This window comes from Morone saxatilis, unplaced genomic scaffold (assembly GCF_004916995.1).
Source record: "Morone saxatilis isolate NCDOM2014 unplaced genomic scaffold, NCSU_SB_2.0 Contig20, whole genome shotgun sequence".
In the NCBI taxonomy this organism is placed as follows: Eukaryota; Metazoa; Chordata; class Actinopteri; family Moronidae; genus Morone; species Morone saxatilis.
Window position 1 is genome coordinate 23,376,043 of NW_023339763.1, and position 15,542 is coordinate 23,391,584.

Below are 15,542 nucleotides of genomic sequence, written 5' to 3' on the forward strand. Positions count from 1 at the left end.
TTTCTGTCTTCTCTACCCTGTCTGTGGTTGTCGCCCCCATTGAAAATCTAGTTGCGGATATATAGTTTTAGTTTCAGCTCTGTTCGACTGGCACAAAACAAAAGGGAAGTGTTCCTCACAGGATGAATCCTACTGATTTTTGGTCAAAAATTTAAATTTTTCCCAAACTTTTGTTGATTACATCATCCTCAGTTGTAGTTTGTATTTAGTGGTAATTATCAATGTTAGCATGCTAAGATGGTAAGCATTTCCCACTAAAGATCAACATGTTAGCATTAGTACAGCCTCACAGAGCCGCTAGCCTAGCTATAGACCAGGGCTGACCAAAATGGAGTAATTTGGTCCACCAGATGTTTATAGTGATTTAAAAAAAAATTCACAGGCCGTTCTCATTTACAGATTGTCAAATTCAGATGCGAGTGGGGTTCATTTAATTGCAATCTGCATCTTCACCGCTTGATGCCACTAAATCCTATACACTGGACCTTTGAAAATACAGATGCAGATATTTGCTTTTGGCCTGTGGTCCGCCAAGTTTTGGCCCCTCCAAGGGAAAAACTTTGGGCACCCTTCATGTCCGTGAGTACTAGAGAGTCTGCTAGGGTCCGAGTGACGTACATTTCGTCATCAGAGGGTGTGCGCATAGACTCTGTGCGGAAAATTGTTGTGAATGTCTGCGGCCACTGCACTGTGGGGTACACATCCTCCAAGTGGACTCCAGAAAAAAGTATAAACACAACTATTACATGGCGACAGTGTTCGCAGCTGTCCTTGTACATTGAGAGTATATTCAAGCCTGTAGTCTTAGTAAATGAGGCTCAGTCATTTCCCAAATTATTCGAGTATTGTAGTTTTTTACCAAACATACTTAAATAGGAGGAAATGCACATTTGTTAGGGACTATCAGCTGCTGATTTAATGTGCTACTGAGGATTTGCAGCAGCAGAACAGTGTATGTGGGACTGAGTCAATATAAACTACAAGGCCCATGTTCATCCTAATAAAGGAACATATCAGCCAGTGCAACAGTGTGGCTCATTGTTGTGTTTTTAATAGTTTTTTGGACAACAGTTGAGCTCTATGGCACAGAGGAAGAAGATATATCAGGCCTTATACAAACACAATACTTGTTAATAGGATACATTCAACATTGGTCTTTTCATTGGATTTTTTGACAATGAGAAATATACTGAATATCACTTTAATAAAAATGGCTTGACGCACGTTCTACTAAACATCATCTCATCCGTGGTTCTCTGAGCCTTTTGCACGCTGTTGCAGTGCTATTTTTGTTGGTGGAGGGGAGTGCAATGTTGGCACTCTCCACCCACCTCACCCACCCGCTTCCCAGGAGTACGTGTGTTCATGTGCCTGTATGAATGTGTGTGTGTGTTTGTTTTAGGATATGATGCAGCGCCAGTTTGTGTAAATTTATCCACGACAGAGGAGAAACAAAAATAAGTTCACTGAAGCAGGTCCGACAACCATTTGGTCGCCACGTGCCGTGTTTGCCATGTGTGCGTCGTATATGTAGCGGAGCATGTCCATGTTCTTATTATCATTTTTTATGTAGGAGGATTGGATTGAGGAGTGTGCTGCAGCCTACTGGGAGGAGGCAAACCTCCACGCTGGCATAGTTGAGCTGGAGCCAATAGGAAGCTGGTTTCACATTAATAAGTGCTCACTCAGATGTTTTAGCATTTTACTTTACAGTAAAGGGGATCTCTGTTCTAATTATATTAGTCATTAATTATTTGGCACAGCAATCAATCATATAGTTAATTTTGTATGTATGCATTGATGTAATTTTTGCTTTGAAACATACACATTAATTTTCTATATCCATCTGATATGCAGTACTATAATACACATTTTTAGTCACTCTGCTGTCTGTGTTCACTTTGATTTTCCCTTATCCAATCCAATGTCTGTGCTATAGCAAGTAGGATGCAGCTTGGGATATATTTTCTTTCTTTCTTGCTCACTTATTTTTAGTTGGTAAAAAAAAAGGTTAAAAATCAGGTACCTCTTGATATAGATGATTAAAGATGGTGCAATCATTTACCTACAGCCTGAATATTCCTTTAATCTTTGTCTTATATGTTTAGCCTCTTCACAAAAAACTCACCTCATTATAATAAGGGCTTTTAGCTATGCTAATAAGGTTATTTGCATGCAAACCGCCTGTCCTTGGGGAATTACAAAAAATTTCCACTGTACTGTAGTTTTACCACTATCCCTTTTACTTGAGACTCTAATCTGACTTTTAAAAGTAGGAAGGAACACAATCAAACCAGAATCTGTAATATCCAAACAAACATTTGCATATACACAAAGAAAACAAGAATTGCAGTCACATTGGAGCACTGACGCCATTGTCAGCAGTTAGAAAGAAAGCAATGAATCTTGCAAACTGCCATACCCGAGGGAAATCCTTGTGTCTTCATTATGGCTGTGGGGCATATTTGAATATGTGAAGGGCGTTCATTAAGAAGTTCAGTATGAAAGAATAAACTGGAAAGGTTATAGATTTAAATTCAAGCATAAAATGTCATTGGAAATTGATAAGGACGAGTCAGAGGAACCCTCAGTGAGTGAGAAGAGGACAACGCCAAAGGATCCAATGTTCTTCATGAAAGAAGCATTGTGTTGACAAGGATGATGTTACTGATTGATTTGATAAAAAAATAGTAAAAATAAAGTAGAAAGTAAAAATATTTTTTCAGTTTCCTCTCTGCTGTAGGGTGCAATTAACCTTGCGAGACAGCTGGATATGCAAGATCGGGAAATCACTCGAGAATACATGCGCTTGTGTTGGAACCACAGTGGTTCGGACCAATCAGCATCCTTTGAGGAACTACTGGCAGCTACAGCATGAGCTACAGGTGTGGTTTAATGCTACCTGTGTGTGGCGACATGTGTGAGAATTGACTGTTTGCTTAAAAACAACAATGGAGACTGCTAAAGAAGTTAGTTTAGATGCTGCTAGCATCAGTTCTATCAGAACTGGGGAGTATTTCTTCATTGAAAGAAGAGCAAAGAACGACACTGAAGGCTTTTCTCCATGGAAAAGATGTGTTCGCTCTTCTCCCAGTAACAGTTTTACGATGGTTTGTTGACCTGATTGGTTCGCCGGGTATAGACTGGGATAGATAGGTGGTTCGAATAAATTTTTTGAAAGTGCCCGCCTTTTTTCCAAACAGTATCCTACAATGACTTTCCAGAGGGTTTTGTGTAACAAACTATCCAGTGCAGTTAGGTTTGCCTAACCCTGCAAGACCATAACAAATTCTGACCATTCCAATTTGTTTACAGCTTATGATCACTGAATTAATCAACCGCAAGTTGGTCAAGATTCATTAGCAGGAAGCAACACAACATTATGTTTATTCTGTTTTAAGTTTCTGTGACTTGATCTACATTGAAATTAGAACATGGTCAGCCAAGCAGTGAACAGACAGAGGTCTTTGTGTGTTTTATTTCAACAAGGACATCTTGCCTCGTGTCCCTCACTGCTCTGTTTGCAACAAGGTAACAGTGAAGAACTTTCAGAATGCTGCAGAGATATGAAATCACATACCAACTTCTCTCCTACAACCCTCCAGACGAAACCTCTACAAAAACTGCCTACATCAGTCTGCTGCGCTTCGCCACTTTTGCCGTGATCTCGCTGAACCCAGAGTTAACAATGTCCACAACAATGTTGAAACGTCCTTCACCAAGCTTCAAATCCATGCCTTATCTGGCTTGTGGGCGAGGATGAGTCCAATCAACAAGAGTGAAATGAATAAATGATACTGGTATGAATTGTAAGTGTGGGCTGGTGAGGAGCAGGGCTGGGTGGAGGGAGGGCTACTGGCTCAGGTTAATGAGGTGGTCTGGGAGTGTGGACTGGGTCCTGACTGCAGTATGTGTGGAGCTCGCTTTAGCCTGGGGGGGATTTGTAGCCCTAAGACCACTGGTGAGACCATCTTCGCCTCCGGCTGTGTATGCACATGACTGTGTGTGTTGGGATGTATGTGTGCTTGTGTGTTAGGGCTAGAGAGTGAGTGTGATATTGCCCTCAGGATGACACTGGTTTGAAGCTTTGCTATGTCTGTGTCTAATGTTGGCATTTGTGCATTAATATACATGCCTATGTTTGCATGCATGCCCATTCCCACGTGTGTGTGGGATGTTTGCGCTCTGATCTGTGTGTTTTCTGCTTTCTGTGTTGGGTCCGACTGCAAATGTGTACACAGCCCCCACCCCCTTCCCCTGCCCCAATCTCATTACCATTCCACCCTTCCCTCCACCATTTTCCTCAACGCCATCAAGGCCTTGCCTCCTGGTGTTTGCATTGTAAATCAGGCCTGACAATAAGGCGATGATTAGATCCTACTCATATTCAAAAACACCTGATTTATTTATTCATCTTCTTCTCATGCGCGGCATCAAGATGCATAATATCTGACCAAGGTGACATAGCCACTTCCAAATGTTATTCATTGCATTTGCAGGTCAACCTCTTAAGCAACAAACTCAAACAGGACAGATTAAATGAGATTTTGATGGAAGGATGTGCAGATGGCAGCTTCTCAGCTCCTTCCATCCACAGAAAGGCCAGTTCTCTCCGACATGCATGTACATGTGATATCAGATCAGGTATTGAAATGGGTTAAAGTGCTGCAATCGTTCATGGTCTCAACATTTGGAGGGTGGATTTGAATCTAGCCTTGAGTGTAAAACTGTGATACACTGCCTCTGTTTTCATGAATATGCGCAAGATATTATTTATGGAAAGCTTCGGGATTCTAGAAGCGGATCCAATTGATCACTAATTAAGTCAGACAAGCCTTTGCTCTGTTGTTGTTCTGGTTTTTAAGAAATTGGCATCATGGGAATTGGGCTATATTTTTTTCAGAATCGCAGACTGCCCTTGTGAAATTATTTCATTATTTTTTCTAAGCATTTCGCGGCTAATGAAACTCAATGGGCTGTCTCTCGTGTTATTTTGAGTTGCTTTTACTAGTTTGTTGAAAACAACATTTGAGAATTTTGCATGCCCTAAGAAGAGCTTGGTTGTTAATCAATACTAAGTGAAGTAAATAAATGTACACATAAATATCAACATGATTTTTTGAAGGTCTACTTGTTGGATCAGAACTTTAATGAGAGTCAAATGAAATTAGAATTCACAGGGTTCAGATTAGCTATGAATGCTTATTCAAAACACATTCATCTCCTTCTCAGGATGAACTGTAAGAAATTTGCTGAGCCCTTAACTTTTCATCTCGCTCCATCTTCAGGTCAAACTTTGACTCTTTTAGTACCTTGGTTTATGGCCGATTAATCGAAGATTATTCGGCATTTTGAGATAATCGGCATCGACTGATGTCTGTGCTCACGAGGCCGATTAAAAAAAAAAACCTGACACATTTGCAGGCAGCCTTGTCAGTATGGCTGTTACGGAACAATGTTAGTGCTCTTGTGAATTTTGGGTGGAGCAAAAGTTAGTTACAAATGCTGTACTGCATCCTGCTGTTAACATATGCCTGAATTTCCAATAGAATAGAATAGAATAGAATTGTACATAGATTTTTTTTGGTTTTGATATCAGCGTTATATACCGGCCATCGGCAGCCCAGCTCTCTAAATATCGGCCACTGAAAATCCCATATCGCGACTACTAATTCCCATCATCCCCACTGGGTTTTTAATTGGTTGTAAAACAGTCTGTTTTTTTACTGATGCCTCTATAGACCTACATAAACAAACAAGACCATCAGTGACAAGATTGGCTAGTTCTATATGAATATTCTTATTGCCTGCTAACAAATCAATAAAGAAATAAAAAAATTGCGGCTTTTCCAAAGTGGGTGTGTCATATTCTACAGGTTGTTTTGCATTGTGCTGCGCCCTCTGTTGATGAAACATTCTTGATTACAATGGCAAAACTGGTGGAAACATGGACAGGTTTACTAGATATCACCAATGTTCCAAGAATCTTGAACAGAACCAGTTCAAGAACCAGAGCTAATTATGTGGAAACACACCTAATGTTAGTGGAAAGACCAACAGGGAACCGTCTCCGTTCTGGTTCAAGCACCTAGTTTATTTTAAAAGTGTGCATTATTACCAAAAATAAATTGGTTCGGAACCTGAAAAGTTGGTTCCCAGCTGGAACTAAAAAATAGCCTATTTTCCTTGGGAACTAAAATGGGAATGTAATACATACTACAGATTGTTGTTTATTCTGCAACGCCCTCATTTCATGACACATCTTTGATTACAATGGTTTTGCTTAAAACTGGTGGAAACACGGTCTGGTTCGCTAAATAGCACCAAGAATCTTTAACTGATTAAAAAATCTGAGCTAATTGGTTGGAAACACATTGATGGAGCTGCTAGCATGACTGTTGTCTAGACCCCTCCACTCCAATAATCATCCATCCTTAATTTAGTAGGATTTAGTAGGATTAGTAGGATATTTATGTAGGATGGTGAGTTGTGCTCAAGAGTGCTAAAATCAGAACATCCCAGACTCTGTTGCATCAAACAGCCAACTCACCAATGTGGTTATTTTCAGTTTTATGTGAGGATAGAATCTGCCTGTGTGTCTCTGTCAGCCCTGTCACCTCTATCACTGCTTCATTAGTCTGATTTTGCAGAGAGTCAAGTGTTGATAATTTAACATGAGAAAGACATCTTTTTGTCAAGTCTGCTTTTAATGAACCGGTGCAAAGCTCCTGCCAGGTCACAGTCTGGAGTGCAAGAAAAGTTCTCTGTGACACCACTTTCTGTGTTTAAATCTCAAGGAGGATCGGTTTTCTTTTTATCACTTTGCTTTGTAGCAGGAAGCCTTTCCATTCCACATTTAATAGAAGTTCAACACTGTACAATAAATTCACCTTCAAACCAAAGCAGACAAGAAAAAGCTTTGGACACGGTTGAAGTGTGGAGGCCAGAGGCAGTGATCACATCATATGTGACCAGATATGGATTTTCATTTCAATGCTGGTGGTAAACGGGGTGAAACTGCAGCCATGCCACTGACTAACCTTACATCAATACAGCAGAGGCCCATTCTGTGCCCCAGAATTGTTGGAAAATTGAATGCTGAATAGAAGTGTTTCTTACTGCATAGAATCCGATGAAAGAGTACGGCTGCCTCCAATCCAAATTCGCAAGACCCTTTGATGTTTGTTGGAATAATTTTATGCCTACTTCTCATTTTTCCATTTTATGCTTTGCTTTTGAATTTTGATTGCGACTACAGGCACTTTTCAATTGATATGCATTATGAACTCTGTAATAATTCAAAGGCCTTTGTTGAGGAACAAACATGTCATTTGTCCTGAAAATGAATTTTATGACTTATTGTGTAACTGTGCACCTTTGGTGAGTTTAGAGAGAGCGGTTGCCAGGCGGTTATTGTCTCCTTGTTTTGGAAGAGATTTGTACTTTAAGTGTCATGAAGTTTTTTTGTGTGTTTAATTTCATTGTTGAAATAAAATGTCTTGTTTGTTGGTGTTTTTGCATTGTTCTTGTACATACATTCACGCTTCAGCAGCCATGGTATGGGATGTGTTTCTGCATGATGTCTGTATGTGTGTATATTTATGGATGCACGATTGCCTGCTCAAATTTGGCGTTTGGTGGCTCGTTCCTTCGAGGGATGGCGAAACTTGAGAGGCCGCCTAAAATACTGTGCAGTAATTGGAATTGCTTTATCTTCGGTCTCATCAATTAATGTGCAATTTTCCATTTAATCACTAACACGCTCGCTGCATTTGCAATTAAAATGAGGGCTGATAACAGAGAAGATGCCTTTCAGCTGATACCAGTTGGAATGAGAACAGAAACCAGAAGACGCAATCAGTACACAAAATGACTCCCAGAGACATGCACATGGCTCAAAAACAAGTGTGAACACACGCAGTGCAAACAGTCATGCTCATATAAGACTGCACTGAACACACACACACTCATGCACACACAAGCGCAGTATGATATGATAGAACATGCAGATTTGCAGCTAAAACCTCAAATTAGAGCTTGTCAATGGAACTAAACCAGCATTTAACGTCAAAATGTTGGCAGCGTTGGCGGATTCGGATGCCACTCAAATCGAGGAGGGTCCCAGCCAGTTGTCTTGTCTTTTCCACTCTGAGACATTGCCAGGGACTGGGTCTCAGTGGGGGATGAGCTCACTGGCGGGGAAAGTCTGTCATGCATTGTCCTGATTCTGAAGAGAGGGATCACTTCCCGTCTGGCTGCAGGAACTTGAAAACGTATAAAGTGCAGGGCTCGACACAGAGATGTGTAAGACTATAGTAGTACAGCGGGGGGTTTATAGTGCTGCTATAGGCCTATAGTGTAACACTGCTGCAAAAGTGTTCATTTATAGTTTTAGTAGAGTTTTTTATATATATATATATATATAATGTTCATTTAGCATGATATCAATTTATGATACTTCTTTTATAGTAAGATCCTTAGGTGGCATTCTTGTAAAAATTATTTGACTATTAAATTGTCACCAGGCTGTGACCTCTCAACTCACTCTCAGAGTCACATACTACAGATCCTCAGCTTTGGTGGCTCAGGTGGATTTATTGCACATTTTTATTTCCTGAGGCGTTTCGCTCTGAACGGATGTTGCAACCACTGCAGAGATTTTGCTCAGATGTTCCAGTTCCATTTCACCAGCTTATAATCAAGCGTTTTCCTCCAGGTCAATATCATTCAGCCCAAGTGTGCCAGCCCACTGTAATTGCTGCCTGCCTTTCATGACCACACAAGGCTGTATGTGGCATTAGAAGGCTTTTTTCCAATAAGTCCGGTGGCTCAAGGTATCCTGTAAACACTTGGTCTTTGAAGAACTGTTGATTTGATGGTCTGCATCAGTGTTTAAAGCACCACAGTGAACTTTTATGTTTTATAATGGTTCAAAGCAGCACAGTTTGATAAATAAAACCGTTTCATTACGTTTACCCTCACATTTATCAAAACACCCTTTTCCTCCCTCAGGTCAAATAGTTAATTTAGAGGACATTTTCATGCAGCGTATACACATAGGTTATATGTAGCTGCAGGATGGAGCACCTGCTGTGCTTGCCTATAGTAAGTTGGGGTGATGGTAGGGGGTCTGTGTGTGTGTGTGTGTGTGTGTGTTTGTATGTGTAATGGAACCCTGAACCAATTAGCTCCTTCAGTGGGGGTGGGGGCGATGGTTACAGCGGTGTTCCACAGGGTACAGCCCTCAGCCCTGTGGGGTCCCGGCCAATAGCAATTAGCCCACCAACAAGAGCCCTAATTAGACCTCTTGATTGGCTTGGTGCAACAGTGCAACAACAACAACCAGCAGCCAACACATAGAGACGACCAAGGTGACTCCACCGTGATGCGTTGCTTTAAAGCCAGCTGTACTGTAATTAGTAAACAAGCATAGCTGTCTGTAATTGGTAAACAAGTAGTCGGGTTTGTTTGCGGTGTCATTATGAACCTGCTGGTATGTTAAGTATTTTTGTAAAGCCTTCCATGATTGAGTCTGTGTTGCTTTTGGTTCCTTTCTGCTTGGTAGCATTGTTAAATCACTCAGTATTAATACATCATGCCGGTTGTTCAGTCAGGTCTGTGCAATGGGAGAGACTGACGGCAGACAGAGCAAAGAAATAAATAAATCAGTAAACGGAGACAGGGAAAAAGAAGTGTGAAAGGGACGAGTGAGCTGCTGTGTGAGAATCTCATCTCCTATTATTTAATCATAGCAGCACCTGGTGGCTGTAATAGAATTTACAATCACTGCTCACACTGGATTTATGTGTCTGTGTTTTCATTTCTGTGTCTTTTCCCCCAGTCTCAATGTGAAGCTATCCCATGATGCAACATGTGTCCCCAGCACCTGCAGTGACAATGATGGCCACCCAGAGCGTTCCTCCACCATCGTACCAGGAGAGCCAACAGGTCAGAGGTTTCATCAGAATTCCTTCACAAATACATTATATTATGTCAAAGTTCGAGCACTTTGGATTCTTTGGATACATTTTTGTCAGTTTGGAAAGAGCGATTTCCGTGCACCAATCAGAATTATTATTATTATCATTATCTGCTGACAGCTGATTAGTTGAAGGTGATAAATCCACTAATGATTAACAGTGTTTTTGCCCTGAAACTTTAATTTAAATTGCTGCTTATTTACTCATGATTATTTAAATGCTATGGCAGTACTTCAAGTTGTAAAACAAAGTTTTCAAATGATTCAAATTACTTTTTGTTGTGCAAGAAACCATTAAGTTAATGACTTCAGTTCAACTAGTAATCTCATGATAATTAGTATATCAAGCAAATAATATATTTTATGGGAGATATAAAATTGCATGTACAGTGAACGGTAAGACTCTATGGTGCTATTAAAGTAATACTACAGCTATAGCAAAACTGTTAAAAGTTACAGTGAACCCATAGGGTTTTTTGACAATTTTCTTCCTTCAAATATCTTTTTGCTTATCTTCTGAGCTAAAACTCAATTTGTAGAAATGTATGATCGTTTACAGTTGCCACAAACTGAGCTGGCACATTTGATGAAAGTGACAACACATAGAAATGAGCATGGCATTGTTATCACACTTTAAACCAGGAAATATTTTATGTTTTATAGGTTATATAGCCTATTTATGAAATATTTTATCTTTTTTATCTTTTTTTTGCCAAAAATTAATTAACTGACAAAAACATATAGTATGTCATTTTACATAATGATGTCACTAATGTTTGGGCTCACTCTAGAGAGGTCTCACTCAATGTTGAAGCTCTTATGGACAAACTCTTGTGTTACAAAACTTATATAAAAACAACAGACACTACTGTTAATACATCCCTTCCTCCTAGAAATGATATTTGTGTATCATTAAAGTTTTCATAATTATGTTTTGGTGACAATGGATTATGTTCAGTTTTTTGAAAGACAATATTTATGTATGTGGCTTTGCAAGGAGGTGGTTAGGGTGGATGGTGGGCATACAGATTGTCACACCACAGTCTGGGGTTTGCACCTGCAACAGAAGCAGTAAAGGTTGGGGAAAAATTGGGATTTCTGTTCACTTGTTAATAAAAATTGTTAGGTCACTGCTGACTTTTGAATAATGCTAGTCACTACTATTTTGGCAAAAAACTAATGGAATACATTGTCACTCAACATTGTACTGACACATTCATAATCAACATTTTTGCGGCATGTAACAACATTTCCTTATAGTGTTCATAGTAAACATAATGCGGTCTGCACATTTATCTGAAAATGTATTTGCTGTTGCAAATTAGTTATAAATATAATTTCTAGGAGACAGTGGTGTTAACCGCAGAGACAGAGCATATGTAACATCCATATATATATATATATATTAAAATTAAAACATGCTGTCACTATAGAGAACATTAAAGGTTCAGTTTGTAGGATTTAGTGGCATCAAGTTGCAAATAGCAACTCCCCCACCCTCCTCTTCCTAGCACAAAGGAAAAACAGCGGTGGCCGAGAAACGCGCGATAAAACGGCAACGCCCCTATCTAGAGCCAGTGTTTGGTTTTTCCGTTCTGGGCTACTGTAGAAACCTGGAAATTTAACATGGCGGACTCCATGGAAAGGCATCTGTAGATAACAACGTCTCATTATAAGGTTACGAAATCACAACGATTCTTATATTCAGGTCATTAAACACTAATGAAAACATATCATTTCTGACAATAGATCCTCCTAAATGTTACACACTGAACCTTTAAAGTAAAAGTGGCCGCTACAAATACAGTATAAGTATGTATGTATTATAGCAATAATACAAGAATGTTATAGTGATACAGTAAGAGCATCAAACATAATGTAAGTCTCTACAGGAATATTAAAATGATGATCATGAGGTTGAATTGCATTTTATAATTAAAACATGAGTATAAGATACATCCTGCATGTCAAAGTGTAGAATAAGAGGTGAAGCCCCAGCCTGCGGTGTTCAGCACAACACCAACAGGTCAGCGTAATTAACGCAGCCCAACTGTGGCTGGACTCCGGTTTTGTCTAACACTGCGGACCATCCCGTGGAGGTGGAGGTGGAGCAGGTTCACCCGAGTGCCTAACCCTCCTCCTTGTCCACACCACCTCTGTCTGCTTTCGCCCAGAGGATTAGTGCCAGGGGAGAGCTTCCGAGCTGCAGTCTGCGCGCTCGGCAAATGCAAATGAGAGCTAGTTAAGTGTGAAGAAGCTAATTTATTTCCCATTTGGTGCTGGGATTAAGACTTGAAGCTTCCTCCCATCCCAACCCGACCCAAGAAAAAGTGGGAGGGGGGGTGGGGGGTTGTTAGACTCATTTCCTCAGAGAGAAGGCATGAGAGAGGAAAGTGGGGTAAAGGATAAAGGAGACAACGGATTGTGTTTGTAAAGCATGTCACTCTCCTGCCCAGCCTACAGCACAAATAACATCAAAAGAGGTTAAAAGATTCTCTAATGATTCCCTGTTGAACCAGCATCAGTGCAGTGGTGGTTCACAGCAAAGGAATATGTATGCTTCAGCAGTATGGCCAGTTGTGAACACGCTGTTTAGCTGCTAAATTGAATATTTATCATTTAACAGGAATCTATATATGACCTGAGCATGGCTTGTTCAATTACTGAATCTATCCTATCTTATTCATTTTTGCTTAACAGATTCATTACAGGGCTGCTGACCTGTCAAGCAACAATGAATAATTCCAGCTACATACTCATTTGTAGTCTGTTGCTGTCAGATGTGTGTTGCACCTTATTGCTTTTGTGAGTTTTTTTTTTTGTGATTAAAAAATTACTTAAATCTCACAAGCAGCTGAGTGTTCATGACAAGAAATAGAAGTAAGGATTTTACATAATTGATAAACCTGTTATTTTGGTCATGTGATATTCAAATGGGGCCTAATTGACAGTCTGAGGAAGTTTGGGGAGCAGGTTTACAGTAAGTGACACAAACATCAGCAAAAGCAAGCCCATGCTAAAGCTAATTAAAAGCAAATTATTGGTTGGTTGGGTTGTTTCGGTGAATTTATTTTACATAATTTTAACTTACATAAATACATTAAAACACATTTGTTTTTATTGATTTTTTTGTTTTGTTTCATCTTTATTTTCCTGTTCTGATTTGTTCAAACTTGAAACTTGTTTTTAGTGATGCTAGTGGTATAGCTATCAGTCGATCTGTCCATTGGTCCACCATTTTGTTCCAGACTGAAATATCTGAACAACTATTAGACAGATTGGTATGGACTTTGGTACAGATATTCATGGTGCCCTGACTAATGCGCTTTATGATCAAACACCTGCAAAACTAATGACATTCCCATAAGCCTCAGCTCTACTATGTGTCTTTTAGCAATGGGGGAACATGGTAAACATTACACCTGCTAAACATTAACATGCTAGCATTGTCAGTGTTGGCATGGTAGCATGCTGATATAAGCATTTAGCTCAAAATGACACAGTGCAGCCCAGGAAGAGCACCAGGCTTGAAGCCAGTTTGACAAAGTGGCCACAGTGGCCCGAGAACACTTGTTCCCATAAGCTTAAATTTTGAAAGAAGCAGCTGTAAAAATTGTGGATACACTTTTTTGAGCATTACACAAAATTATTTTACTGTCAGAATTTGTTCTATTTGGTTAGAATTGCTGCACAATTAAAATCATTTTATTCCCATTCAGGTTAGCAGAGCGCTAAATCGAAAGTTAGCAGCTCGGCCAGTGGAAGATCCGGTTAATTTTATCCTCCGAAGTCGAACATTTTTGGCTTTGTGCATTACTGAGCATCCTTCATAGGAATGAATGGAACCCCGCCATCAACTGTCTATCCAGCTCCCCTTAATACATCCATGATATAGCTTCCCAGAACTGCTAGCATGGCTGTAGACTCTTATTCTTGTTTATTTCTAGCTGGGAACCAAAGTATCCATTTCAATTTCCCATGCTGCAACTCTTAAGATTAAGAACCAACTGGAAAATCACTTGAACAGCAACAAGATTTTAAATTAAACTGTGTGATTGTTTTATGTGTCTCCAGATGACGGGCACCACTCAGCAGAACACCAAGACCCCACAGGTCCATATCCCAGCAGCCTCTGCAGCAGGAAATACCTCTGTCAGTGTGACCCTTGACCCCCAGGCCCAGCTTGAGTCCGACAAGAGGGCTGTTTACAGGTTAGTTCAATTTCACATTGTGTCATTAGAGGGTCTGTACGTCTCTATCTTAGAACTGTGCACAAATCTAAACATAGAGCAGTCACCATAGCAGTGAGATAGCAGACACTTTGCCCTTTGCAAACGAATTGTCAGACTAGTTTTGGCAATGTGCACCATTCTGCCCCTAAATTCTCCTTCACGTCTTCTTCTTCCTTTTAAATAATTGTTGCATTTCCCATGCTGGCTTTAAGCTTTTAAACTGTACGAAACTGACTTGATGTGCTGCTTGCCGATGAAGGCTACACATGCTAGTGTTGTTTTTAATATGTTCTCTTAAAATTGCCATGACATAAAAACCTTTGAAAATTGTACATGAAGGGTGCCTCCTTCAGTTTTCACTTACTGTCCTTCACAAACCAAAGAGCACCTTCAGTAAAATGCTTTCACTCATCAAAGGCGAGCACAAGCACCCTCAATTTTCTTCACTTTGAATTTAATAAATTGACTTTCAAGTAAGCATTTGATACACTGGCAATAGTGTTGTTCCCCTGACTACTGTACAGTGAATACTGACATAGGACTCTAGTTTCTTATTATTTATATTAGGGTGAGGCAGTGAATTAATGCCTAAATGAATAAATGCTTTGGAATGCTTTCCAGTCATTGTATTGGGATATAAATACCCAAGAGGGCCAAAGGAAACCAAAAAACACATATTTAAACCAAAACTGTTCATCAGGCAAACAGAGTTGTTTTGTGTGAGGTTCCAGACTGAAATTGTAAAACATAATTTATTTCTCTTTCACGCCAACAGTCATTTTCAAAGGTAAGCATCACTCTTCAAGTGGTAGAGACCTCATTTTGGAATTAGTTTGCTACATTTCTTGCTGAGGGGGACACTGCACTTTTGCGGAGAGATTTCAATATGTGTCATAATGAATACATCTAATCCATCCCTGTTTATTGACGACAATGTGGAATTTTTGAAATGATTCTTTTTCATTCACAAAAGTATTAGTACAGTTTCTTTAGGTAGACTTTAGAGATCCCCTCCAGACATGTATTAAGACGTACTATAAATAGTCGGCTTGAAACAATAATGTGTGTCTGTTTTTTTTCTGCAAAAAAGTTTAATTTCCACTTTAAAATCCTTAAAAAGTCATCTCCTCTTGCTACCTTATTAAAGCTTCCAGAATCTCTGAATATGCAAATGTTGTTGATCTGAAGTTTTCCTGCTGGACACAAGATGTCTCCTACTTCACTGTAAAGTCCATTCTTAGTGGATGTGCACTGGTGGCTTCAAGTTTCTACATCACACTTGTATAAGTTGCATACTGGACCAGGACTGACTATTTGTGATGTGAAAAATC

At 39.7% G+C, this 15,542-nt stretch overlaps 1 protein-coding gene across 1 annotated transcript in view; it reads left to right on the plus strand.

Annotated features, from left to right (window-relative positions):
• The window catches only part of LOC118331423 (homeobox protein PKNOX2-like), a gene marked incomplete at its 3' end in the record, with an annotated part of 62,037 nt that overhangs the window by 24,112 nt on the left and 22,383 nt on the right, over positions 1-15,542 (plus strand). Inside the window, 2 exon segments of the mRNA XM_035666351.1 lie at positions 9,842-9,948; positions 14,054-14,190. Of these exon segments, the coding sequence (XP_035522244.1) occupies positions 9,862-9,948; positions 14,054-14,190 (224 nt within the window).